We start from the raw sequence: 27,366 nt of genomic DNA, 5'->3' as shown, positions 1-27,366 counted from the left end.
TGTTAGAATATATTCTTTTAACATATTTATTTTAAGTGAGCAACATAAACAAAGAAATCTGCAGTCTTTAGATTGGTAAACAACATTGCATATAGGCTAAATACCATATAACATTGTTATTAGGCTATTTAATTTGTTGTTATTTACAAAATCTATATTATGCTTTTTATTGTTTTATTATTATTATCATTTATGATTGTGCCAAAACCAGATTTAAATCATTCATTAATAATCGGTTTTGTATATTTGTTATTGGAAAACTTTGTCTGTATTGATTATTTAAAAAAATCTCTCACTAATCTTATAAACCAATGCATTTATTAGCCTATATTAATAAACCAATGCATTCAAATCAATTTGTATTACTCATTTTGTATTACCGATTTCCTGGTTGACACAGATGGACATCTTTAATCACATGTCAGCAATGAAATGCATGACATCACGACTGTAGATGACTGACTCCTCTCTGTCTTGATAAAGCGACTGCTGAACACACACTCTTCATTTAACATGGAGCTGGACATGGAACGACAGGAGCGCTACTTTATTGTAGTGAGGAGAAGCAAGAAGGGCTTATCTCGCGGGTCAATTTTGCGCGCGGATGCGGAGACAGCAGCAGGAGATCTCATAGGAATGGTTTATGGCGGAGGTGGCAGTGCCAGGAGCAGTGGTTCGGTGAAGAAACACGACACATACCCTCTCTCACGCCATCAAGCTCAGCTACTTTTGTTCGTTTCTCCTGCCAGCAGGAGACTGGAGCTCATGTGCAACGTCCAGCTCTTCAGTGCAGTCTGTGACCTTACTCAGGATGATCTTGTTGTGGTCAAACACAAGAAGGATTTTCAACCATGCCTGGTCAAGAATCTGATTCAAATAGGCAAGAAGGACAAACCAGGAGTCTTGCAAATGTTGGGATTTGAGCTGAACTTAATGGTGAGGAAAGGCATCTTTTGCTGCCGTGTTGTACCTATTAATTCATGCAAAGAAATTTGCTAAAATATTGAAATAGGCTATTTACCTAAAAATATTTGATTATTGTACATACAATTTTTATATACAATTTTACATAAAGAGGAAATGTTTGTAGTTTTGCTAAAATATTGAAATAGACTATTTACCTAAAAATATTTGATTATTGTACATACAATTTTTATATACAATTTTACATAAAGAGGAAATGTTTGTAGTTTTACTTTATTGGGAAAATCCCTTATCAAAATCTGAATCAACATGACATGACTGTAACATTACATAATCTAAACATGCATTTTTCAACAGTGTCGTAAGCAGGCCCGCCGACAGGGGGGGACAAACGGGTCTGTTGTCCCGGGCCCAGGGTAGGGAGGGGGGCCCAGAACTGGGCCCTCATTAAATTATGGAATAATTGTTAAAAATATAAATAAAATAGGCATATTTGTTGAAAAATATCTAATATTTGAGTTACATAAAAGCTTTTTATTTGTTTTCTTCCTAATTGTCCTTGAAATAGTGGTCAAGAACCCACCCACACCCCCAAAACAAAAATGGTTTGGCCACTGATCAAAATATGATGTTGTCATTTGATTTGAAGTTCAGTAGGCTAACGTTACGCTCAAAATGTCCGGTCAGCACAAGTCCGGTGCTCAGAAAAGAAAAGAAAAGAAAAGAGAAGAAAATAGAGGCCTTCGAGATGTCCTAAACAAATATTTTTAAAAAGGTGGTGACGGTGAAGCTGGAACTAACGTTAGTAAAGTCAACGTAGAGCAAGGTAAGAAACAGCCCAGCCAACGTTTATGAGTGTTGTCAAAGACCCGGCACTTCGGTACCAAGTCGGTACAAATTTCTTTTTAAACGTCACGCCACGGTACCAGGTTTTCTCAAACCCGGGATGCGCGTGCATGCCCAAAGCGCGTGCAGTTGCGTCCTCTTCATAAAAGCGCTGAGACATGGCGACCGGCGGTGCTGCTGCTGTGGTGGCTGTAAATCCACTTGTTGATAAGAAAGTAGGAAAAAGCCACATATGGAAATATTTTGGATATTAGCTCATAATAATAGCGACGCGGCGCGCTCGTTTTTACAGGCGCGCCTAAGTTCATTGTTGCATAGCAACGACAGACGCCACGGGAGAGCAAACGCTTGTGGAAAGGAGAAAGCGGTGCGAACTGCGCTCTCTATGATGACGAGGAAGTATTAGCAAAGAATTCATTGATTTCTAGCCCTTGCATTAGCTTTACTACTATTTATGGAGATGAGAAATAAAAAGCCGGCTGAAATGCATCACTGTCATCATCGGTGAACAGATAATGGGTCAGATCCGAGTCTATTTTTGCTGCGCTGCTCATGCTTAAAAGTGAAAGCACACTTTTGATGGACAAAAAATAAATATGATTTCACACAAAAAGTGCCCAAAATGCACAGATTTTGCATGTCTAGTGTGTTTTAACAAGAACTGCAGTAGGCTATGTCAGAAAAGAAAATGAAGACATTTATAGAAAATGTACCCATTTAAACGTGTTTTTATTATTCATTTTGGGTAAAAGTATATGGTGTTTTATAAAAAATAAAAAAATCGTGGGGGGGCCCCATCTAAGATTATCTTGTCCCGGGCCCAGGCAAGACTGTCAGCTGGCCTGTTGTCGACCTTTTGATCACATAGATAAAATACTTGAAATGCAAAGAAAATAGTCATGTTAATGGCGTAAAGAATCCACTTGGATCTGTTGACATGCATTTGAATTTTTTTCACAGGAGGGTGAGCAGGATATTTTGTCGAAGAAGACTGTCCCTCTTCCCTTCTTCAGTGCAGCTGACATTGTCCAGGTGGTTCCATCACATTCAAACACCAGGCAACCGCTGAGAATCAGCATTGATTTGGGTCAGTCACAGAGAGATCCTATGACTAGACTGCGGAAAAGATTGCTATCTTAAACTGGAAAGACTATGTTTTGTCAGTCTCAAAGCTTGAACAAGTCATAGCATCTATCATGCTTTATATCAAAATTTGATGGGATCATTCAAATGACTTGAGGAATGTCAGGTGATGATATCTCCAATAATATGATTTACATGTTATTCCCTTTTTAGGTTTGAACAGGAAAGCAGTGTCGCGCATAAATTCCATGCCAACTCTTAAGTTCCGCAATGCAAAAAAAAGAAGTATCTTCTCCAACAAGGATGTGTCCAACTCCATTCAGGCCATGTCCCATTATTCTTTGGAGGTGGGGCACATGGCAGAGGCCATATCTTTGAATGGACTGACTGTATATGGGGTGATAAGATGGATTGGAGTTCCAGATGGAAAGAAAAATTACTGGGCAGGACTTGAGCTGGTGAGCATCTACATTTTTTCTCTTAGTACAGAGCATATGCTGATTATGTTGTGTTTTGTGCATGCAAATGATAAAAAAAATCTCTCAAATCCTTTCAGGACAATGAAGCCACGACTTGTTCGGATGGGACGCTTGGTACAATACGGTATTTTACCTGTGAAGGAAACAAAGCCTTGTTTGTGCCACTGACCAACTGCAAACCAGACAGTAGATTTCTGTTCACTCCGAATGAGATCCAGAAACCACTTGAACCTCCCTCAGGTGAGGCCTTTTATTCTGCTATATTATTCCACTTCTAGAAACAGAGGAATGTTAAAGGCCTCAAGAATTTTTTGTGTTTTTTAAAAAAAAAGTACCTTTTTTTTTCCTCTTAGTCACACTCCTGGAAGATTTGGATGAAGATGTTCCCCCTGTTGCTGAGCAAGATGTTATGTCTCATCTGGTGGGCAGAATGAGGGGGATCCAAGGTCACTTCAACTCTTGCTATTTAGATGCCACTCTCTTTAGGTAAGCCTCTTAAGAAAGGCATGTTATGTCTGTTATTTCACGTTTCATTCTTTTTGTTCGCATGTACTGATTCATTTTCTTTTGTTCTCTGCTTTTACAGTCTCTTCACGTCATCCATAGCTTTCAGCAGAATGTTTAACAGATCAGCCGATAGTGAGGAAGGCATTTCACACATTTTAAGACGGGACATTGTGAACCGTTTACGCAGGTAAAAGCTCCCAAATCCCTTGATGTATGATAGTGTGGTAGTACATAAGAAAGTCACATAACAAAGCTAATGCACAGCCATATTTGTAGAGCTTGAGTAAACACTCATGCTCACGTGGGCATGTGTTTATAGTCATCAGGGTACTCACAGTTCATTTCATATGACCTCTGCCTCCCTCGACAGATCGGGCTTTGTTCCAGCAGAGAGTGTGATGAAGTTTCGTAAACAGTTGGGCTGCAAATCTTTTGCTACAGAGGAGAAAGGTATTACTTGTCCCATAGCGGCCATTTACTTTTGTGATGTAGAGCTGCAAGTTTTTCATCTATGGCTTAGAGAGAACGTTACTCTGATACTAAAATAAAATATTGTTACTGCTATCCTTCAGATCCAGAGGAGTTCATCACCCTACTATTAAAGCATGTTTTACACATAGAGCCATTGCTCAAAATCAGGTTTGTTTCAGTTGCTCTGCTTGTCCATCACTCCAGATTTATTTATCTGAGAAACATGGCTGAGTTTTTACATTTTACTGCAATTACACAACCCTTGAATGAATATGTTTTGCACACAGGTTAAAAAGTATTTTTAATATGTATTTATTAAAACATTATAATATTATATTATTATACTGTATTATATTCAATTATATAATGTTTTATTTATTTATGTTTTTGAATGTATGTATACACTATGGTTCAAAAGTTTGGGGTCAGTCAGTTTTTGCAAGAAATTAATACTTTTATTCAACAAGGATGCATTAAATTGACACAAAAGGTGTCTATTTGAAAATAAATGCTGTTCTTTTGAGCTTTGTATCCATCAAAGAATCCTTATCAAATGTATCATGGTTTCCACAAAAATATTAAACTGTTTTCAACTTTGCTAATAATTCTTTCACAAATGGTCGCAGCAAGGATGAGATGAGCAGGATCTGTATGCAGCAGTAATTTTATTAAATACAAACTTAAAGAAACAAAACACTCAGAATACGCAGGAATAGCAAAATACAAACAGAACAACTGTTATAAACGGACGAGATCAGACAGAACGAACTCAGGGTTTAAATACACAAGCAAACTAAATCAAAGAAACGAGACACAGGTTCACTTGAGAATGAAATCAATAAGAAACCATAGAAACCAACTCAAACACAGGAAACGTGCAACAAAACAAAAAAAACAGACAGAGACACAGATATTCCCTTACAAAATTTCTTGAGCAGCAAATCAGCATATTAGAATGATTTTTGAAGGATTGATTGAGTAATGATGCTGAAAATTCAGCTTTGGCATCACAGGAATATTTGAATTATAATAATAATATATCACAATATTGCATTTTTACTGTAATTTTGATCAAATAAATGCAGCCTTGGTAAGATTAAGTGACTTTCAAAAACGAATTTCACTGACCAATCTCTTTTTAACGGTAGTATACATTCTGTGTAAACAAGCTTAAACTGTAAATCTTAACACCTGTGTGTTGTTTTTAGGTCACATGGAGAGTTGTCACAGGATGCCTATACGCATCAGATCATTGTAGAGAAGAATCAGGTGGGAACCGTGCCTTCAGTTCAACAGCTGCTTGAGATGTCTTTAGTATCAAGTGATCTGAAGTTTGAAGAGGTTTGTTAATTTCTTTGGTTTGATTATTTATTATATTACAGTTTGCATACCCCATTTTTGCCAACTACCTAGTAGATATATTGCAAAAAAGTATGCATTATTAATCAAAACTTTTTTATTTTAGATTCCATCTTGCCTTATAGTTCAAATGCCACGATTTGGTAAGAAGTTCAAGATGTTCCCTAAAATCATTCCCTCAACGGAGCTGGACATCACAGATGTCTTACATTGTTGTGAGTTTAACAAGCATACTTCCAAATGAAATCTCCTCCTGATCATATTTGTTTAGTGGAAGCAGATATTGGACTGTTGCAGATACAATATCTCTCATGCTTCTCCTGTTTTCTCTGGCAGCTCCTCGAGAATGTTTTCTGTGTGGTCATCTAGCTGAATATGAGTGTTGCCAGTGCTTGACGGACCATAAGCTCCAGCCAGGCAAAATTAAGCAGTATTGCTCTACCTGCAACACACAGGTAGTGAACCTAATTTTAAAATCGTATTTATGTACTTTGTATTCCAACAGTTCTGTGATATAATAATGCATTTTACATGCTTTTTTCATCCACATGCCTTCTCCCACAAACACTACCAAATATGTTTGCTCTTTCTACAGGTTCACACTCATACCTCCCGACAGGAACACACTCCTCACAAACTTACAGTTCCAGATCATCTTCCAGAAGATGCTTCAGTACAGAGGCACCAGATGCAACTCTTTGCAGTTCTCTGTATAAACACCAGCCATTATGTGTCTTTTGTCAAATATGGGCCTGACTCACGCTCATGGATCTTCTTTGACAGCATGGCTGACCGATGCGGTATGTCATATATGCTAGATTTCCAACATATTCAAATGTAGGCTGCGTTCGAAGCTGAAAAATACTGCCTCCGCAGGCAACATACGAAAGTAGGGAGGCAACAAGGCACGTCCGAATCCAATGATCATGTCACATCCTGTCTACTGAGATACCTTCATCTGATTGATTTTTGAAGGCAGCATACACTCACCGGCCACTTTATTAGGTACCCCATGCTAGTAACGGGTTGGACCCCCTTTTGCCTTCAGAACTGCCTCAATTCTTCGTGGCATAGATTCAACAAGGTGCTGGAAGCATTCCTCAGGGAGTTTGGTCCATATTGACATGATGGCATCACACAGTTGCCGCAGATTTGTCGGCTGCACATCTATGATGCGAATCTCCCGTTCCACCACATCCCAAAGATGCTCTATTGGGTTGAGATCTGGTGACTGTGGAGGCCATTTTAGTACAGTGAACTCATTGTCATGTTCAAGAAACCAATTTGAAATGATTAGAGCTTTGTGACATGGTGGAAGTAGCCATCAGAGGATGGGTACATGGTGGCCATAAAGGGATGGACATGGTCAGAAACAATGCTCAGGTAGGCCGTGGCATTTAAACGATGCCCAATTGGCACTAAGGGGCCTAAAGTGTGCCAAGACAACATCCCCCACACCATTACACCACCACCACCAGCCTGCACAGTGGTAACAAGGCATGATGGTTCCATGTTCTCATTCTGTTTACGCCAAATTCTGACTCTAACATCTGAATGTCTCAACAGAAATCGAGACTCATCAGACCAGGCAACATTTTTCCAGTCTTCAACTGTTCAATTTTGGTGAGCTCTTGCAAATTGTAGCCTCTTTTTCCTATTTGTAGTGGAGATGAGTGGTACCCGGTGGAGTCTTCTGCTGTTGTAGCCCATCCGCCTCAAGGTTGTGCGTGTTGTGGCTTCACAAATGCTTTGCTGCATACCTCGGTTGTAACGAGTGGTTATTTCAGTCACTGTTGCCCTTCTATCAGCTCGAACCAGTCTGGCCATTCTCCTCTGACCTCTGGCATCAACAAGGCATTTCCGCCCACAGAACTGCCGCTCACTGGATGTTTTTTATTTTTCGGACCATTCTCTGTAAACCCTAGAGATGGTTGTGCGTGAAAATCCCAGTAGATTAGCAGTTTCTGAAATACTCAGACCAGCCCTTCTGGCACCAACAATCATGCCACGTTCAAAGTCACTCAAATCAACTTTCTTCCCCATACTGATGCTTGGTTTGAACTGCAGGAGATTGTCTTGACCATGTCTACATGCCTAAATGCACTGAGTTGCCGCCATGTGATTGGCTGCTTAGAAATTAAGTGTTAACGAGCAGTTGGACAGGTGTACCTAATAAAGTGGCCGGTGAGTGTAGATGTCGCTGCCTTTGATTTCCTACAATCCAGTGCGTTCCATTCCATGAAAGTTAAGCTAAAAAATAAGGGAGTGTCTATTTACACCAAGTGCAAATGGCAGAGGCTATTTACACTAACTCCGCCCACCACTGTCTGATTGAGCCAGACAAAATGACAAAAGAAAACCCGCTGCATAACATGATCAGTGGCGTGGAGAGTAAGGCCGGTGGCATTAGCTTTTGACACAACGAACCCGAGTTTCCCATCGCATATCAGCTCAGAGAGGTGTTTATTTTAAATAAACATTAAGGAAATATGCGAAAAGTGAAATTAAAGTGCCTAACCTGTATTTAATAGTGGGAATAAAGTGTTTAACGGGTAGGGTTAGGTGTAGGGCTTTAGGGATAGTAATGTCCCAATGAGGCAGCTTTCATTTAAATGATCATATATATTAAATATGTTGTTATTATACTGTTTTATAATATACTACAATACACTGAGGTGCAAATAGTATCTGCCATAAGTATAAATAGCATCTAACAACTATTTACACTTAGTACAATTAGAATCAAACTACTATTTACACTTATTGCACAGAAAATGCTGCTGTTTTCACTTTTTGTTGCTATTTACAATTGGTGTAAATGGCATATATCGCTATTTAGCTATCTAGCCACTGCCAAAAAATAAATATGGCATCTGAAAGTTGCTTTTTGTCATCAGTTTGTGTGTAAATGTACATTTCAGACCAACTTTTTCCACTTTTGAAGTCATTTCTAGTGATAAATTAATATTATACTAATTAAATATTCGCCTAGTTATCACCAAAGCTTTTGTTGTACATCATTAAACCGTTATGCTGCCTCAGAAGTGTGTCTGAAATGAGTTTCGTGAGGTACCTTCATGCACAAACGCTACCTGCAAAGTCAGAGGCAAAAAGTCAGCTGCAGAAGATTTCAGACACAGCTGTAATCTCTCTATTTATGTTATTTGCACTGGATCACTTCACTGAGGTTTCACAAGCCCTCCATTACTGACCAGATAAACCCAGATGAAATGCTGACATAGGTGCTGGAATTTAGTTAATTCCTGACTATTTTATTTTAATCCTTAGGTGATGATAACAATGGGTACAACGTTCCCGTGATCAGGTCCTGCCCTGAGGTTGGAGACTTTCTTTCCCAGTCTGAAGAGGAGATCTCCACAGCAGATCTGAGTCAGTGCAGTGAGCTGGTGCGCAGACTGCTGTGTGATTCATACATGTGTCTGTATCAGAGAACAGACAATACCTCTCAGCATCATCAATGAGCAGAGACATTTGTGATATCTTTGGACTACTGTGTCCTACTATATCTATTGTGTCATTGCATCATGAGAGTTGACTCATTATGGATACTGATGTTTTGCTTTGCTCTGTTCTTTATCAAATTGTTCTTGTGATTTATAATGGAAGTTTATTTGTATATAAAAGGGCTCCCAGCTGTACATTAAGACAGTTAATCAGGCAGAGATATGCATTTATAAACAGTCAACAATATAATTTGATTTAATATGACAAATAATGACAGGATGTCATGTGAAGGTTCAGTATGATTTTTTATTTATTTGATTTATTCTTTAGATAATTTAAGTTTGTTTGTACTTTATTAACATATTCTATTTTTATTGAAAATTATTAAAGTTGTAGGATGTTTATATTTGCATTAAAACATTGTTGTACCAATCTCGCATGTCTGTATTCATTTTATCCATAGTAGATATTATGCTATGCAGAGTTTGAACTTTCTTAACTTTTACTCTGGTTCATATTTGTATATTTTACGCTTCATTGTTTGCAAGTATAGGTTACAGAAGCAAATTACCTAAAAAATGAAGAAGAAAATATTAGAAATTTATAAAACCTGGGAGAATTATGAGTATTGGTGGGATTTAATATAAGGCCTAGCTGAATAGAAGTAGGGGCAATGACGCCATCTAATGGAAACACCAGCATTGACTCCGAACACGATGTTTACAAAGACTTCACCACGTTCTAAACTGTGACGTCTGATTCTTAAACGAATCGTTCTTTTGAATTGATTTGCCAAATAATTGAAACGAACTTTTGATTATATTACAATATATTATATTATTGTAACATTAAAATATCGTTTCTGAAACAAACCAGGAAATATTATTATACTGATTCATCGTTCATTTGTGAGTGTAGTGTAGATATGCACAGCAAAGTTTTAAAAAATAAATAAAAACCAATGTACAAAGTTTGTTTTTAGGCCAGTTGTTGCAGAATCCAGTCACACTTTATATTAAGTGGCCTTAACTGCTATGTAGGCTACTAACATTAATACCTGCACGACTATGTGTTCACTGTGTAGGCTACATGTTGTTTTGTAAAATTTCCACATTTACTGCTAATGATTTTGAGGTTAGGGTTATTACAAATATTAATTACATGCACATACTTTAAATGTTATTACCATGCACCAACATGTATGTACATAATAAGTATATTGTATCACGTAGCCTAAGGCCACCTTAAAGTTCTGAACCAAAATTCTGTTACTGCTCATTGTCCTTTAAATAGTTAACTGTGAAAGCTATATTTAAGGTATAGCGTACATTTATCATGACAGTAGCCTCACAAAGATCATAAATAAGACGTGGTTGTGAAATGCAAGTCTTCGTCTTCTTTGTACATCTGTTGTCTGGACAATAGCCTATAGGCCTACTGCTGGTTTAAAGGGATACTCCACCCAAAAATGAAAATTCTGTCATCATTTACTCACCCTCAAGTTGTTGCAAACCTGTATGAGTTTCTTTCTTCTGCTAAACACAAAGGAAGATATTTTGAACAATGATTGGAACCAAACAGTTGTTTGGCACCTTTGACTTCCATAGTAGAAAAAAAAAATACTATGGAAGTCAATGGTGCCAAAGTTCCAATCGTTCTTCAAAATATCTTCATTTGTGTTCAGCAGAAGAAAGAAACTCATACAGGTTTGCAACAACTTGAGGGTGAGTAAATGATGACAGAATTTTAATTTTTGGGTGGAGTATCCCTTTAAGATAAATGTGGCCATTGAGAAGCAAGGCATCTACTTTTTAGTGAGCAGTGAGCACACACACACACACACACACACACACACAATGCCACTCAACAATAAGAGAGTCATTACAAACAAATACTTCTGAAATAACTGATTTGTTCAAATGACAACAAAAAATATACGAACACAACTTCTAAAGTCAGTGTGGACGTCTTAACTGTAAGAACTGCGAGTAATGTCGAGGCTGATGATTGAACTAGTTAAACCAATCAATGATGTGCCAAAGGTTTCTTGATGTCTTATTACTAATATTCTAGAGTATAAAAGTATAATAGCTAGCCATGTGACAGTCATTCCATCAGAGAAGGCTTTGTAGCTTGTATTTTGTTAATAAAATGTTAAAAATGTATGGTTTATTATTATTATTACAATTATTATTATTTATAATAATAATTGTTTTAACAAGCTTCTCTTCACTTGGTACCACGTGGCTCTTACCACCATAGTAAATGAGGGGTGACGTCACAGATCGGAGCTGTATGGGAGGAGCCAGAGGCAGGAATAACGCCTTTTTTATCCTTTTAAACGCGTCTGACATGCGCAGTGCTTTAAATTTCGGGCTTGGTCTGTTACACAACTGTGTCTTTCTTCATTCTGCCTACAGCTCCTCGCCGGCATTTTACTTTAACAGGCTTTTAACTGTGTTATTTTAAAATAAGACACATAGAAATGAGTGGGGACCATTCCCACAACGATTCCCAGGTAAAGTGTTTGTGATTTAACGTTGTCAGTTATTTTTTTTCTTTCTTGATGGTTTGTAGTCACTAGCTCGGCTGTTTAAATTCCATCCGCAGCGGCAGTTTTCCCCAAGCATGCTAAGCTAACATGCACCAGAAGTCGTCTTTGAATGTAATAATTTTGTATTTTTAGCCCTTGCTGTCCTTTGCCGCTTATCGTACATTAACGTCCACTAACAAATGCTTAATTTTGGGAATAAAAACTTTAAACAGTCCCCTGGCCTCCGCAGCGGTGGTGTTTAAACGCTGTTTTATGAACAGGTTTGTTAGCTTGAATGCTAACTTCGACTAGCATTAAGTTGAAAGTTAGCAGCCTATTGACATGGCACGGTTTAACATTAACTTATACACCACTGTTTTTCCGCAGATCGAGTCGGGATCCAGATATAATGGTGAGTGGGACTTGTCTAATCACCACATTATGATAAAACACATGCGTTTTATACATTTAACGTGATCGCTCAGCAGCTTGCCTGACGACCAGTTAGTTTTAAGGACAGAAATGGCGTCCCAGAGACTAAGTCCCCTCTCGCTCTCTGACAAGCGCCTATTGTTCACATTGAGCCCTTCTAAATCGCATTTATACTGCTTTTAAATAAACGAAAAACGGCGATTTTGAAAGAGAAAGAGGTTTTTTGTTAGTTAATGTAGCTTGATCGTTTTTAGAGTTAGAAAAATGGTCAAACGGGGCTTGTGAAAGTGAGGGTTTGGGGGTTGAGGACTTAGTCTCTGCGCCATTTTCTTTTTCTCTGTCTAGCGGTCTGAATGTAACGTTAGTAGCAAACGTTAAGTGCACATCGACGTGATTATGGAGGAAAAGGTTTGAGAAACGTGTTACCTGTTTTAAAACAGCGCACGAAAATAAACACATACCTCAAATACACTTTTATTCGATGAGGTCTCATGAAAAATGGACATTTACTATTAAAACATCAACTGTAATTATGCAGGTATTTAATATCTATAAAACTCATCTTTTGTTATGCTGTACTGTATACTGTAATCTAATCTGCGTCAAATTAAGTCACAACCAGATTTAATGAACCTAAACGAGCCAGTACTGTAGGATTTTGTTTTTTTGTAGCTAAACTTGATTTCACACAACTGTCATTGGTGACATTAGTTTGATCATGCAGGTTCAAAACATGGCCATCCAAAGATATTACTGAACTCACTGCTTTTATTGTAGTAGTTTTTTTACCTCGAAAAGATAAGTTACTAATGAGAGTATTTCCTATTTCTATGCAGTTTAAAACTTTTTAGCATGCCATGACAGGAAATCCCACAGCACTTAGGCACCAGACCTCTTTTTGTGTTATGCAATGCATTATAAGGGTGCCAACATGTGCTAATTTAATAGACAAAAATGAAAACTCGTGATTTTAATTTTTTATATATATATATATTTTTCATATTTCTGACACAAACGCGTAATAATCAGGTTTCTTATGCACTTTATTTTACAGGGCATCAGTGACATTTCTTCCACTGCTTATTATAAGTGCAATGATGTTAGTAGTATAATGGTATAATTCAAAATAAAATTCAAGTTTCAATCTGAATAAAAAAATTAAACAAAACCGCTGCTGACTTAAGTCAGTCGTCATGCATTTTGATTGTACTTTGATAATTAATTTTGTATTCCACTGGGAAATAATAGATACAACAATGTGGGTGGGTAAAGGATTTCTGCCACCGCGTTTTATCCTTTATTTTTTATTTATTTTCTGCAACTCATCTCAAATAAATGCTTTTTTTGAATTTTTTTTTTCATGCTACACTTAAAATCCACACAGTCCGTACTCTAAATGTGCATGATGCTTCTGGTAATCAATTTTGCTCCCCACTATAAGAGCATTTAGGATGTTTAACTGATGGCTGTTGATGCACGAGCTGCCTGTTTACACCATGCCATTCCATTGAGCGTCCACCAAGTGCTTATCAGGGTTTGGGGATATTAAAAAGCCATGCTCAGCCCTGGAAACAATAAAATGAGATCGTATATTTAATAAAACAGTGACACAATGTGTAGAAATTTGCTTTTTTTTCTCCAAATCTTGTGTCGGCCCATAACTACATTTGTACGCATGAGATGTACCATAAACAATGTTATATATCTGGTATCATAGTGGCAACTTTTTGAAATCACACTTGAGGAATGTGTTTTGTCTCAATCTTAAATATATCTTGGGACTATTTTTGCACTGGCCTAGCATGCACTAAATCTAATTGTCCGTTTGCTGGTCATTTTAGTATATGAAGCTTTTCTTTTGCGTTTCCTTTGTTTGGTTCACTCAATGCATTCATTTTAGTCAAAAGGCTTATTTCAGACTTCATTACTGTGGATTTGCTTTTTGTAATGAAGCTTCACAATTCTGCTGACAATGAACTTGTCCACTAGAGGGTACAATTCACAAATAAGTTATCCCACAGTCCCAGATGTGCATGTTTTGCTGAAGGGCAAAATGGACATGGTGAATGGTTGGCCCATACTAGTGAATGTTTTTTTTGTTTTTTTTACGTAATTAATAACATGTAGCACAAGGCTAAAATGTAACACCACACTTCTAGATGAATAATAGGCCTGAACAGGAGTTCAAGTAAGGATGCATATCTAGAGGTAGAGGAAGGTTTGTCGCATTTGGAAATGCACTCATGCGCACTGTAGAAGATAAAGGATTTGATTTCACGTCCTAACTGAGCACTCCTGTCCCTCTTAATGCTTGAATGCACCCTACTGTAACATGAGGTTCATTGTTTCTCTGTGCTCTTAAAGGATGACATTTAAGTTTGTTTGGATTCTGAAGCCTCGTATAATTCCCGTTCTTTCCTTTGGTCCTCGCAATAGAAACGTAGATCGTTTTGCTTTTGCCTTTTGGGAAGCCTGTTACAAAACACCTCCAGGTTTCTCACTGTCCGATACAGTGTCAGTAGGATATGCCTGGCTCTCTTGTAACCCAATCCAGCCTACCAACCTACACATTTCCTAAAGCAATAGTCCTCTCAGAGTAAACAGTCTTAGCTGAACCCTGTGAAGAATGGCGTATCTATAAACACCATTCATAGCTGAGAGTGAAAACTGGACACTTCACCCTTTAAGAGGTAAAGTGCCAAAATCTACAAGGTGTGATTAATGTGTCTGCAGTAGGTCAGCAAGGACAACCCAAAATGTGTCATGCTGTACTTATTTCAAACCAGTTGTCTGTAAATGGTCTTCAGCATTTGACCATTCTCAAATAGATTTCTCATTTAGGTGTGAGCAAAATTAGCCGCCATAGTGTTTCCAGGTTATTCTTTGCCTCGTTTTTTGTTTGTGAACACCTATAGCACCAGAACAATTTCGATGTAGAGGTCTTTTTGATTTAACTCTTTTGTACACTTTATAACCCTCAGTTTTGCTTTTGAATCTGTCTTTCCTGTTCCAGGGACATACTTTTGTTGCCAGGTGTTCGTGGCCTTTTGAATGTGCTACATAATCTTTAATTTCTTTGTTGGCAGATTCTCACAAACACAAAGATAAATACAAGGACAAAGAACACAGACACAAGGACCACAAGAAAGACAAAGAACGTGAGAAATCAAAGTACAGCAACAGGTATGATGTCACTTTTATTCTACAGTAGATGTATAGGTGGTTTATAGCCCAGTTTGCTCTTTATGGAGTGTGTTTGATAAGCAGGGCGTGGCCTTTAGTGTTCAGACCACAGGAAGGAATGTTGGCTTTACTGCAACTTCCTTTGTAAACATTATCATCTATTTGGAGCTGATTTTGTTGATGGACCAGACCATTGTGGCAATTAGATCACAACATGTTTTATTGCTTTTTGGCAGCGAACACAGGGACTCCTCGGATAAAAAGCACAGAGATAAAGATAAAGAGAGGTTGAAACTCAAAGATGGATCCTCCTCAGACAAGCAGAAGGACAAACACAAAGAGAAGAAAAAGGAGGAACGGGTGGGCAGAATCCTCTAACTTTGACATCGCAGCATTTTTATCTGACCTGAATCCTCTGGCTATGGAGGAGTTGTAAATAGTCTTTTGTGATTCACACAATATTAAATGCTGTTATTGACCACTTTCTCTTGTTGTTTTTTCCCCTCCTACGTTTTCTTCCTCAAAAGTCTTTTGATGGCAAGCCCAAAAAAGAGAGGGAGAACGGATTTGCAAGGTGAGTGAGAATCCTATATCTGACGTAAATCATGCAACTGTAACCATAAGAGTAGATGTTCATTTTAAAGTGGTCACAAACTTTATTTTCTCCACTATTTTGACATGACTGGTTCAGAAAAGTTTGTATTTTGAATTGAATTTTTCTCACCAGTGTGTGCGCGCTAGAGGCCAAGTGTAAATTTAGCATATATATTTTCACTCACTGAACGCTGACTGAGCGCTTGAGTTTCGCTCTCTGTCAAGCGATCTGTACTAGTATTTCAGTTAATCTCAATGGATGCGCAGAGTATTTGTTGTACCATAAACTCGTGTGAAGGCACACAACTCGCCGTCGCTTTGCTGAGAGTGCTGTTTCTCACACGCAAAGAGTGAGAGTCTTGTGTACCACGCAGAATCGGTGCGCTACATGTAACTATTCTTTGTTCATTTGGAATTATTCAGCTTTTAAGAACAAGCTGAAGACATACCGTTTTCTCCGGTAGTGGGTGGAACTAATGCGCAAACAGCAATCTCATTGGCTGGCGCTCATCTATTACGTCCCTGTTTTGATTTCAGCAAATGAGTTTGAGTGAAAGCTGACAACGTGATTAATATTCATGAACCCAGCTGCTCAATCCTTAGTGCGTTGTATATTGGTAGTAGTTAGGGGTGGTGAAAAAAATCGATTATTGATTAATCGCGAGTATGTTATGGACGAGTATGAATCGATTATTACATTTTCAAAAATCGATTTTTTATTATTATAAAAAAAAAATTGCATTATTTTATTTTGTAAAAAATGTTATACCGGAAGTTGAACGTCACGAACGCGCCCAGTTCCAGTTAGCAATAGTAGTGGGAAGTTCGGATCATTTTACTGACTCGGATCTTTGAGTCTCGTTCAGCAAAATGAACGAATCTTTTTTCGAGTCATTTCGTTCATTTCGTTCATTTCAGCATAATATAATTAAAATGGCATGTTAAATATCCCAACACATCTAGAACTTACGAAAATGTTGATTACATTTGTAAAAAGAATAAAAATAAATTATAGGGTAATGCAGCCAAAGCCAAATTATAAGAAACCGAAATTTTTATGAATTGATTAGTTGTTGGGTTTTAAGTTCAGGCTATTGCAGTCTGATTCTGTTAGTTCACCTCACCTCCTCATCCGAGACGTTCTTGCCTTTGCAACTTCATATTTATCAGGTTTGTTCTCCTCTTCTTGTGTCTCGAGACGTTAGTTTTCGACTCGTCAGTGTCTGACTCTGATCTGTCTGCTGGGCCGTGCCGTGTGTGATACAGCAGGGCCGGAAAGAGTAATGATTAGTTCATCTTTCGAGTCTCGAGTTCGGGTTCGGCCGGGTCCGAGTCTTTCGTTCTTCCTGTCAGTCCCATAGAGGCTATGCTGTCAGTACCGGAAAGAGTAATGATTAGTTCATTTTCTTCGAGTCTTCGGGTTTGAGTCCTTCGTTCTTTTGTCACGTGACCGCTGGTATCTCGCATCAAATACAATATTAGATTCGTATTATTGACTGCGTCTGAATGTATATTGTTTTATATTTAGGAATTAAAATACAAAATATGTGAAATAAACATTATCTGAAAAATAAAAGTTCCATCTTATTATTGTCCCTGTCCGTTTCTTTAAATTTTTCTTGTGCATCTGTGGTGTGTTTTATTATATATTATACATTAATTAACTACTATTATATTATACATTAACTACGTGCTTGTTTGTAAAAAGGTTGTGAATTAGTAGGCTATTCAATACGGTGACAAGTCACGTGACAAAAGAACGAAGGACTCAAACCCGAAGACTCAGAAGATGAACTAATCATTACTCTTTCCGGTACTGACAGCATAGCCTCTATGGGACTGACAGGAAGAACGAAAGACTCGGACCCGGCCGAACCCGAACTCGAGACTCGAAAGATGAACTAATCATTACTCTTTCCGGTACTGACAGCATAGCCTCTATGGGACTGACAGGAAGAACGAAAGACTCGGACCCGTCCCGAACTCGAGAGAGATGAACTAATCATTTCCAGTACAGATTCAGAAACCATATGTTGCGCAATGCGCATGCGCGATCAACACAAAATGAACGAATCACTCTCTGAGACAACTCGGTAGTCCCGAGTCATATTAAAGATTCGTTCAAAATGAACGAATCGTTCATGAACGACACATCACTAGTTAGCAAGCGCGTGTAACGGCAGCCAGAGCGAGTGAGAGCAGGTGTGCCGGAGACACACTGGCTGCGTGGCGGCGTCTCAGCTGCGTGGTGTGTCCGTTTTTATTTCGGCTCCCATGTTAACAGGTTAGAGCTTGCACACTGCCTGCAACGCTTGCATGCTAGAAATAGAACCGACGCCTATTTTTCACGCGACACGCAAGCGTGTTGGAAGCGTTTCCAGGCAAAATAGAATAGGAAACGATGGTTATATGTCATTTTGTACACGAATACATATTAATAAATTACATTTTGATGTTTGAAAGTCTAGGTTTTGATATAAATTCAGATATCAATGTAATTTAAACAAATAATAATAATAATTATCGATTTTCAAATATTGCCATTATTTTTGCCTATATACAAATTTATGTCATTTTTATTTTTTAAACAATCGAGTCCTGGTGTTCACTACAGAGGTCATAGCATAACATATGAATAAAATATCTCTTTTTTTTTCATTTGTTTCTTATGCTCTTAACAATGTGATTACATGAAGAAAAAAAAAAACTTTTGAAAAAAACGTTCTGGGCCTCAGGAGGATATAAAGATTATAGGTTACAATAACAACATAGTGTGTCTTCTGAGTGACGGTCCACCATCAGGCTAAATATAGGCTCTTTAAAGCTACACAAAATTTGTAAATGTTATTGAAATAAACAGACAGCCCACTTCCCTATTTTTCGGATTTTGGAAGATGTGTGATAACAGTTGAAATTGTTGTCGTAAAGGCAAGAGGCAAGAGTTGAAATTGTTGTAGTAAGGATTAACACACCGCTAACCCAAATGTAGACTGTCCCTCTATGTCACCTAGCAGCAGCGGCGCCGCGTCAGACACGTTTCTGGTGTGCAAAGACACAGAAAACGCGACGCAGCTGACACGCAACAGAAGCGCCACGCTCACGCCACGCAGCCAGTGTGTCTCCGGCCTAACGAGCGTTGCTTGCTACAACACCCTGTCTTTCTAGAAGAAAATGGTCCAATTTCTACAGTATGTTGGTTCTGATCTACTTCCTAAAGGAAATAAGCCTTTCATTTATTTGTTATTGTTTAGTTCAACTTGATGAGTCACAACACAATGTGATGTATTAATTTCTGTGTTCTACAGAACATAAGCTACATACAAATAATTCTGAAGTTATAACTACACGACACAGAAAGTGCTTTGAGTTGTTGTTTCTCAATAAAAGAGTTAAGTAATTCAGCAGCTGACTTTTTTTAATACTGCAAACACTTTGTAGTGTATTTTCGTTTACTGTTGTGAAATGGAAAATCAATAATCGCTAATCGAGAATCGTTAATAATCGAAAATCGACTGTAATCGAATCGGGACTTCAATAATCGAATCGAATCGGGAAATCAGACAGATTAACCACCCCTAGTAGTAGTAGTATCTTAATATTAATTACCATTATCTATTTTTTTATACAGAAACGGTGAATGACCAACAATATCTTAAGCACCACCACCAGTCCTAAGTTTAGTTAAAATGACAAATATGCATTCATACATTGTTACCAAGTTTTAGTTCTAATTACTAAAGTTTTATCATTAAATAGTACTTGATTATCATATCATAATATTATAATGCTTGATTGACTGATGTTAAGTGTACGTTGAGATATTTAAGAAGCTGTGCCTTTTTACAAAGATAAGCTGATTTGGTGGTTATATATATATAATATGTATATATAATACATATATATGTTATACGTTATATATGTATTATGAGTTTATAATATCAGTCTAGTGATTAAACTAAAACATTTTCCAGCCAATGGTGATTCTACTGCCAAGGTGTGCATAGAGAGTTGCAAAAGATCCTACTTGATCAGCAATCTTGGTATACATAAACTTCATTTGCCAATATTGGGACATATTCAGCTGCTACATACACCAGTGTTAGCAAACTTTTTGTACCTTATTATTACTCGTGAACTTCTGTTTTGTATAATAGTATCTATACTGCTTCCTCTGAACGCTGAGTTTATCTTAAAAGATCAAAGAAAATTGTTTCCTCGTATGATCCCTTTAAGACCAATGGCATGGTTGTAATCACATAATTCAAAACATGAATTTATCTTGAGACAATTTAAATGGGTTCTCAGTATTGATCTCATGAGCAAGAAAACAAATAATGTGTCTCATCCTTTATACAGCCCTTTTATTAAGTCTGAACCTGAGAATGATGACTTCTACCACTCTCCTAAACACGAGAAGTCTCTGAAGAGAGAACGCGATGATGACGAGTAAGTGTAATCACAAATTATTTTATAATTTTAAGCTTTAAAGCATATAGGAAGTGATTATATGGTAACTGAAAGGTGTTGGGTGCCAGACAATTTAAACAAAAACTTCTTTTTTTTTATTCCTTCAGTGCTGAGTTCAAGCCCAAAAAGATTAAAACTGAGGATGACAGGAGTGAAAAGAAGGCAAAGAAACGGAAACAGGTAGAAGAGGTATGTTTAAGGCATTGGCTTATCTCGCCTAAGTTAGACTTTCAAATTATTAATTGTACAAAAAAAACTTTTTTGGAATCTTCTGTTTTGCCATAGGACATAAAGCCCAAAAAGAAGACAAAAGACAAGAAAGGAGAAGTTGCCACAGATGGCAAGAAAAAAGCAAAAAAGGAGCCAGAAGATAAGTGGAAATGGTTAGTCTCACATCCTCTCATGGTCAAGTAATTGTAGGCTTATTCCTCGTCTTGAGTCTGTTTTGATTTTATTCAGAGATATGGTGCAGATCAGAAATGTCCTTGTTCCGGCACTTTGCAGAGCCATTGTGGTTGCCTGTATTGGGATGTTGGTTTACCTCCTTCCATCTTTGTGCTTTTTCATACCATTTAGGTGGGAGGAAGAGAGGTACACAGATGGCGTGAAATGGAAGTTTTTGGAACACAAAGGCCCTGTCTTTGCGCCTCCATATGACCCTATTCCCAGCAATGTCAAGTTCTATTATGACGGTACGTCTTTTAACGACTCAATGGCAGTGTGTGAGGTGGGTAGACCATCCTGTTCTAGAGTTATTCTGATTGGATGGCCATCAAAACTGTTGGAGAAGCAGATGTTGGATTGTGTAAACTTCAAATGTTTTAAACAACTCTGTTCCTTTGAACACACTGTGGTTTTTTTTTTTTTCATTAGTATATTGCTAAAGACTCCACCCAAACTCAAAGTTCTTTACAATGGACATTGGCCATTATCTTCAGTAATTGGCTTTTTAGTAGAAAGGTTCAGACGCTGAGGCTTTAGTAACATTGAATGATCTTGATGAAAAGATGGATTTAGCTCTTTTTGCAGCTGTCCTGAACCTGCTTTTATGGTATTTTATGGTCTGTCACCAGGTAAACATATGAAACTCAGCCCTGGAGCAGAGGAGGTGGCCACCTTCTTTGCAAAGATGTTGGACCATGAGTACACCACCAAGGATATATTTCGGAAAAACTTCTTCAAAGATTGGAGGAAGGTAATGTTGCCATGGTGTCATCCTCCCCTCTTGCTTTTTAAAAAGTGTGAGACTTTTATTAATCTTGCATGATCTTGTCATTTTAGGAAATGACATCTGAAGAGAAATCCAAAATCTCAGATCTGAATAAGTGTGACTTTTCTGAAATGAGCGAATATTTCAAAGCTCAATCCGAAGCCAGGAAGGCCATGACTAAAGAAGAGAAACTGGTATTTTGATTTTTAATTTTACCTAAGTAATTGTTGGTAAAATATCGTGGTGTTTTGTCTCGAGTCAAACTTTCTTTTTTCCACCTTTAGAAAATTAAAGAGGAGAATGAGCGCCTTCTGCAGGAGTATGGCTTCTGTGTTATGGACAATCACAAAGAGCGCATTGCCAACTTCCGTATTGAGCCTCCAGGCTTGTTCCGTGGCAGAGGTGACCATCCCAAAATGGGCATGCTGAAGCGTCGTATCCGACCTGAGGACATTATCGTTAACTGCAGCAAGTAAGGAGCATTCAACACAGCGCAACATCATCCCATCTGCTGAGAATTTTTTTTTTGTAATCCTATGCTTCTCATTGTAGGGACTCAAAACATCCTAAACCACCTCCCGGGACGAAGTGGAAGGAGGTGCGTCATGACAACAAGGTGACGTGGCTGGTGTCCTGGACTGAGAATATTCAAGGCTCTATCAAATACATCATGCTGAACCCCAGTTCAAGGATTAAGGTAAATTATAACAGGCATCTCATTTTAGTAGAATTAGGATTTCAGTAGCATTGACTGATTTGTTCTATACATTTCAAAATATTCAGATGTACACTACCGTTGAAAAGTTTAAAGTCAGTATGATTTTTATTTTTTATGTTTTGGAAATAATTTTCTTATGCTCACCACGGCTGCATTTATTTGCACAAAAAAAGATAATATTGTGAAAGTTTTTCTATTAGGCAGCCATTACTTGGAAATGTTGAAAGTGTTGTGCTGCATAATATTTTTTTGAATTGAAAAGAATATTCAGAAAAGGCAGAACAGTATTTATTTATGGAGATCTTTTGGAAAAATGTACATCTTCACTACTGCTTATCAATTTAATGCATCCTTGCTGAAATTTAAGTAAGGTTTTCAGTATGAATATAAGTATCTTTAAAAAAAAAACCTTAGTGATCCCAAACTTTTGTGCGGTAGTATATATTGGTATCATCAGCCTTTTTTAATTTCTATAAATTGAAATTCCAAAATCGAAGATTTTTGGTTGGTTTTATTTTTAAATAGACAAAATGGCGTAGATTTCAGCCATTTTAAATATCAGCCATAATGTGAAAGTTTTTATCGTCTTATAAAATTAATTATCTGATTTTAATATCGGTGCGTCCCTTGTGTTGTATTTCTTGCAGGGAGAGAAGGATTGGCAGAAATATGAAACAGCCCGTCGGTTGAAAAAGTGTGTGGAGCGGATCCGTTCGCAATACCGCGAAGACTGGAAATCAAAAGAGATGAGGATCAGACAACGTGCTGTTGCTCTTTACTTCATTGACAAGGTTTGCATTTCTTAGATCAATGTAACATCCTTCACTTCAAGCTCATGACCCTGAAAGCATGTAATGAATGTTAATTCAGATGTACTCTATAAAAGCTCTTAAAGCATTTGGTTCAGTTAACAAAAAATTGTCCATGGTTGTACATTTTAATGCAAAGTTGGTAATATCTTTTTGAGCTAAAGCAGAAGTTGAAAGGCAGAACGGTGTTCTACATCTTGTTTCTATGTGGTGTAGCTGGCTCTGAGAGCAGGTAATGAAAAGGAGGAAGGAGAGACCGCTGACACAGTGGGCTGCTGCTCACTTAGAGTGGAACATCTATCTCTCCATCAAGAGATGGACGGCCAGGAGTATGTCGTGGAGTTTGACTTCCTCGGTAAAGACTCCATTAGATACTACAACAAAGTCCCTGTTGAGAAGAGGGTAAGTTGTTGTTTTTTTCTCTCCTGTTCTTCGCTCTATTATATTTTTTACATTCCGAACAATGCTTTAAGGCATCATAGGTACACCTCTGAAGGCAAATTTTAGGTGAACCATAAGGCAGCCTCACATGTATTAGGGGTGTAACGGTACATGTATTCGTATTGAACCGAAACTGTACGGGCGTCACGGTTCGGTGCATGAATTTACACGGTATAAAACTCGCGTGCAAATTAATGTAATGCGGAACTACCGTAAGATACGCGGGTTCTTTAGGGACACATAATCTGTAGCCCCGCCTAGGCGAGCTCCGCATAGGTGCAGTTTTTTTGTCAGGTCGACGGCGGTCCAGTGAGTGAGTCAGAGATAGCAGCACTAAGGACGTGTATGGCGAGTGGTGGCGACCCACAAGAGTTAGAGGACCCGCCGGCCTCTTTAAGATCGCAAGTTTCTTTCTCTTTTATTTGGTTAATTCATAAAATTATTACAGCGCTACTTTGTTTCACTTCAGAATTCTAGATCTGAGCTGTAGATAAACGGGAGGGAAAAAAATCAGAACTATATATATTTTCCGTTTGACCAGCAAAACATTCATGAGTCATGATGACAGCTGTTATCTTATCTATTTATCCAACCCATTAGAAACGGTCTGTGGGTGCCATCTTTTGGACATTCATCATACTGCATTGGTTTTCATTTCGTGTCCTCAAACAGAGCACTAATCTGTTTATTTTTAAATTACGCATTCTACATTGATTTAAAAAACACATTTGATTTTATTTTTTATGGTAGTATTGTATACAGAAATAAATTTATTTATAATTCAGATGAGAATAACGTTAGTGTTAAAATTAAGGGGAAAAAATATATATTGATCTGAAATATAGCAAATTAATTTTAAATTCAGGTACAAATACCAAACATATCTCAAAGTATTTGTCTTTTTATTAATTTAATTAAACTAATTTTAAAAATATTGTCAATGCACTAAACTGGTTGTATGCCTTTACTTTATTAATAAAACTTATTTAAAAAATACAAGGTTTAAGACATTTATTTTCCTTTAATCCAGCCCCCCCACACCCACACAGAGAGAGGGAAAATGCTCCAATCGTAATACGTTAATTACATGAATTACTCAAATGTAGTAATACACTAGGTGGTACAGCCTGAGACATGCATAATAAATTTTTTTTTGCCTTCTGCATTTTTGTTTTGCTTTTCCCTCCATTGTACCGAACAGTGATGTATGAACCGAACCATGACTTCTGTGTACCGTTACACCCCTAACATGTATCCATCACATATAAAGTGAGCTTTTTGCAATACCCTATAAGAATCAATCTATCTAAGATGGGGCAAAATAAACGTTGATTTAGAAATTCTTGAAGAGATTATGCAGAGGCTCCTTTGTGGTGTGCAGTTTGCTGATGTAGAGCATTCCAAATCAGTCACTTGTAAGGTTTTTTTCAGTTAGGATGCTGCCTGAGGCATCTCATTAGGTTTTTGGTACAGAGCTAATATATCCAAAACTCTGCAGCCTGTGCCATTACACCAAAAAGTCCACTCGTATCATTCTCCAGCAACTTCACCGGTTACTAAACGCATGCAATAAAGTTCTAATTACAGTTTTTAATGCTCGTCATGGGATACTGAACTGAATTGATTTATTTTTATGCCGTTGTGCACACTCTTTGAACCTCTGTTGCCAAGATATTAACTAAGTTTTGATTGTCCTTCATGGGCATTAGATGTTTCTAGGTGCCCATAGACTTGGGAGTGCTTTGCTTCAGCATCTATGAAGTTGCCCCCCCCCCCCCGTATTTTAATTGTTAAACCAATGTTGATTGCTTCTCATACTGCAGTCATCAATTCATGCCAGTTGCTCTTTCCAATCCTTTTTTTTGTATTTTGTTGTCTAACCAAAAAAAAGAAAAAAACGAACAAAAACTTTTGACTGTCTTTTGTACATTGCAAGTGTCCTTGGGTTTGTGAAAGGCGCTTTTATAAATCAAATGTGTGCTTCACCGATTTACTGTGCCATGTACAAATGAAAACTCCTTATCTGAGTGCTATTAATTAGCAGTCGTGTTTTTTCTGCCTTTTGTGAAAATCCCATTTAAAATGTTACAGGTTTTCAAAAATCTCCAGCTGTTCATGGAGGACAAGGAGCCGGAGGATGACCTCTTCGATCGACTCAATGTAAGCAGTCTTTTTCACCAGTCTGTGTTTATTGCTTAGAATACCAAGTAAAATGCTTATGCTAAATGCATCAAATTAAGACCAACGTCCTCAATTTTAAAATGACTTCCCTTTATTGCAGACATCGATTTTGAACAAGCATCTTCAGGAGTTGATGGATGGCCTTACGGCTAAAGTGTTCCGTACTTACAACGCCTCCATCACACTGCAGCAGCAGCTGAGCGAACTCACAAACTGTAAGTTCTATTCACTGTATATAAAGAATTAGATTGGGGCGAGTTACCAGAAATAGAGTCGGTTATGTACAATGTGACTTAAGTTTATTATTAATTGTTTTTAGCGGAAGAAAATGTTCCTGCGAAAATCCTCTCCTACAATCGGGCTAACCGAGCAGTAGCCATCCTGTGTAACCACCAGAGGGCACCACCCAAGACGTTTGAGAAGTCCATGCAAAATCTTCAGACAAAGGTATGAGACGTTTGTGACCTTGTCCTCGTTGTCTTTATGCTGGTATTTTTTTTGTTAGTGCAGGGTCTGTTGGACCATCTAAATGTTTGCCTTTCCTGCATTCACTTGTTCATTAAAACCAGATTGACGCAAAGAAGGAACAGCTTGCTGATGCTAAAAGAGAACTGAAAAGTGCCAAGGCTGACGCCAAAGTACGCAGAGATGAGAAATCCAAGAAGTGAGTGTCAAAATATTTGCTTGAAGGGCGCCCAACTGAATTTGGCCCCTCTGATGCTCATTGTGCGTTTGTATGTGATTGTATGCTGCTTTAATGTTGATGGTTTTGGCAACCCAGGGCCGTGGAGACCAAGAAGAAAGCCGTGCAGAGGGTCGAGGAGCAGCTGATGAAGCTGGAGGTACAAGCCACTGACCGGGAGGAAAACAAGCAGATTGCCCTGGGTACCTCCAAGCTCAACTACCTGGACCCACGCATCTCAGTAGCTTGGTGAGATGACATTTTCGTAGGTTGTGCTGTAAAAGTCTTTTGGATTTATGCCCCATTTTAATATTCTTTTTATTTCCTTCCAGGTGCAAGAAGTTTGAAATCCCGATAGAAAAGATCTACAACAAAACTCAGCGTGAGAAATTTGCCTGGGCTATTGACATGGCTGAAAAAGACTTTGAATTTTAAATCCTCTTTGCGATTTTTACTTTTCCCTCCACCCCATTCTTTTTTCTTTTTTTTTTTTATATATATATATAATTCTTTTAGTCTAAGTGATTTCCAACAGGTTATGAACCTGGCAAGGGAAAGATGTGAAACAAGCATAGTGTCGAGAGGAGGCCTAAATGCCATGATTTGGGTGACTGATTTTTATTTTATTTTTTTTAGGCTGTGACCTGTAATCTTGTAGGTTTTATTGGGTCGTACTTTTAAGAATGAAGTATGGCGAGTCTGTACGCAAGGTTGCATGGTCTTTAAGCCATGAACTGGAAAATCAGTGGCTGACCTAATGAACACTTTCTGTCTCACTCCCCTCCCATCTCTGGACAAAGGGGCCCGAGGATGTCTGAACTATGAACTTGCGTGGTCCTATAGCTACTGTATTCAACTACAAATTGCTTTGTGGATCATTTCATTTTTAGTTTTGCTGTATTTTTAGCCCTCCTGTATTAATAATGAATTCTATATTTTAATAGAAGATAAAAAAAAAAAAATCAAAGAATTGCTTAAGTAC

General features: G+C 37.8%; 2 protein-coding genes across 2 annotated transcripts; both read left to right on the top strand.

Moving 5' to 3' along the window:
- The first annotated feature begins 446 nt into the window (after positions 1–446).
- On the top strand, positions 447–9,151 carry cyldb (cylindromatosis (turban tumor syndrome), b). The gene is made up of 13 exons (XM_056251334.1): positions 447–936; positions 2,731–2,857; positions 3,067–3,311; positions 3,410–3,572; positions 3,686–3,818; positions 3,919–4,026; positions 4,210–4,289; positions 4,412–4,478; positions 5,519–5,651; positions 5,776–5,884; positions 6,006–6,124; positions 6,265–6,469; positions 8,958–9,151. The coding sequence occupies exons 1-13, from the start codon at positions 514–516 to the stop codon at positions 9,149–9,151; spliced, it is 2,106 nt and encodes a 701-aa protein (XP_056107309.1). The 5' UTR covers positions 447–513.
- A 2,345-nt stretch (positions 9,152–11,496) lies between these two features.
- top1a (DNA topoisomerase Ia) lies at positions 11,497–26,881 on the top strand. The gene is made up of 21 exons (XM_056251502.1): positions 11,497–11,652; positions 12,055–12,079; positions 15,186–15,282; positions 15,519–15,642; positions 15,810–15,856; positions 20,233–20,322; positions 20,451–20,532; positions 20,629–20,726; positions 20,920–21,035; positions 21,417–21,538; positions 21,625–21,747; positions 21,838–22,025; positions 22,106–22,250; positions 22,919–23,062; positions 23,297–23,482; positions 25,613–25,681; positions 25,803–25,917; positions 26,022–26,149; positions 26,272–26,366; positions 26,484–26,633; positions 26,717–26,881. The coding sequence occupies exons 1-21, from the start codon at positions 11,620–11,622 to the stop codon at positions 26,817–26,819; spliced, it is 2,280 nt and encodes a 759-aa protein (XP_056107477.1). The 5' UTR covers positions 11,497–11,619; the 3' UTR covers positions 26,820–26,881.
- Positions 26,882–27,366: the final 485 nt, after the last annotated feature.

This window comes from Rhinichthys klamathensis, unplaced genomic scaffold (assembly GCF_029890125.1).
Source record: "Rhinichthys klamathensis goyatoka isolate OS25496 unplaced genomic scaffold, OSU_Roscu_1.1 h1tg000082l_1, whole genome shotgun sequence".
NCBI classification, from domain to species: domain Eukaryota; kingdom Metazoa; phylum Chordata; class Actinopteri; order Cypriniformes; family Leuciscidae; genus Rhinichthys; species Rhinichthys klamathensis.
The sequence above is the reverse complement of the archived record's forward strand: the minus strand, read 5'-3'. Positions and strand labels throughout refer to the sequence as shown.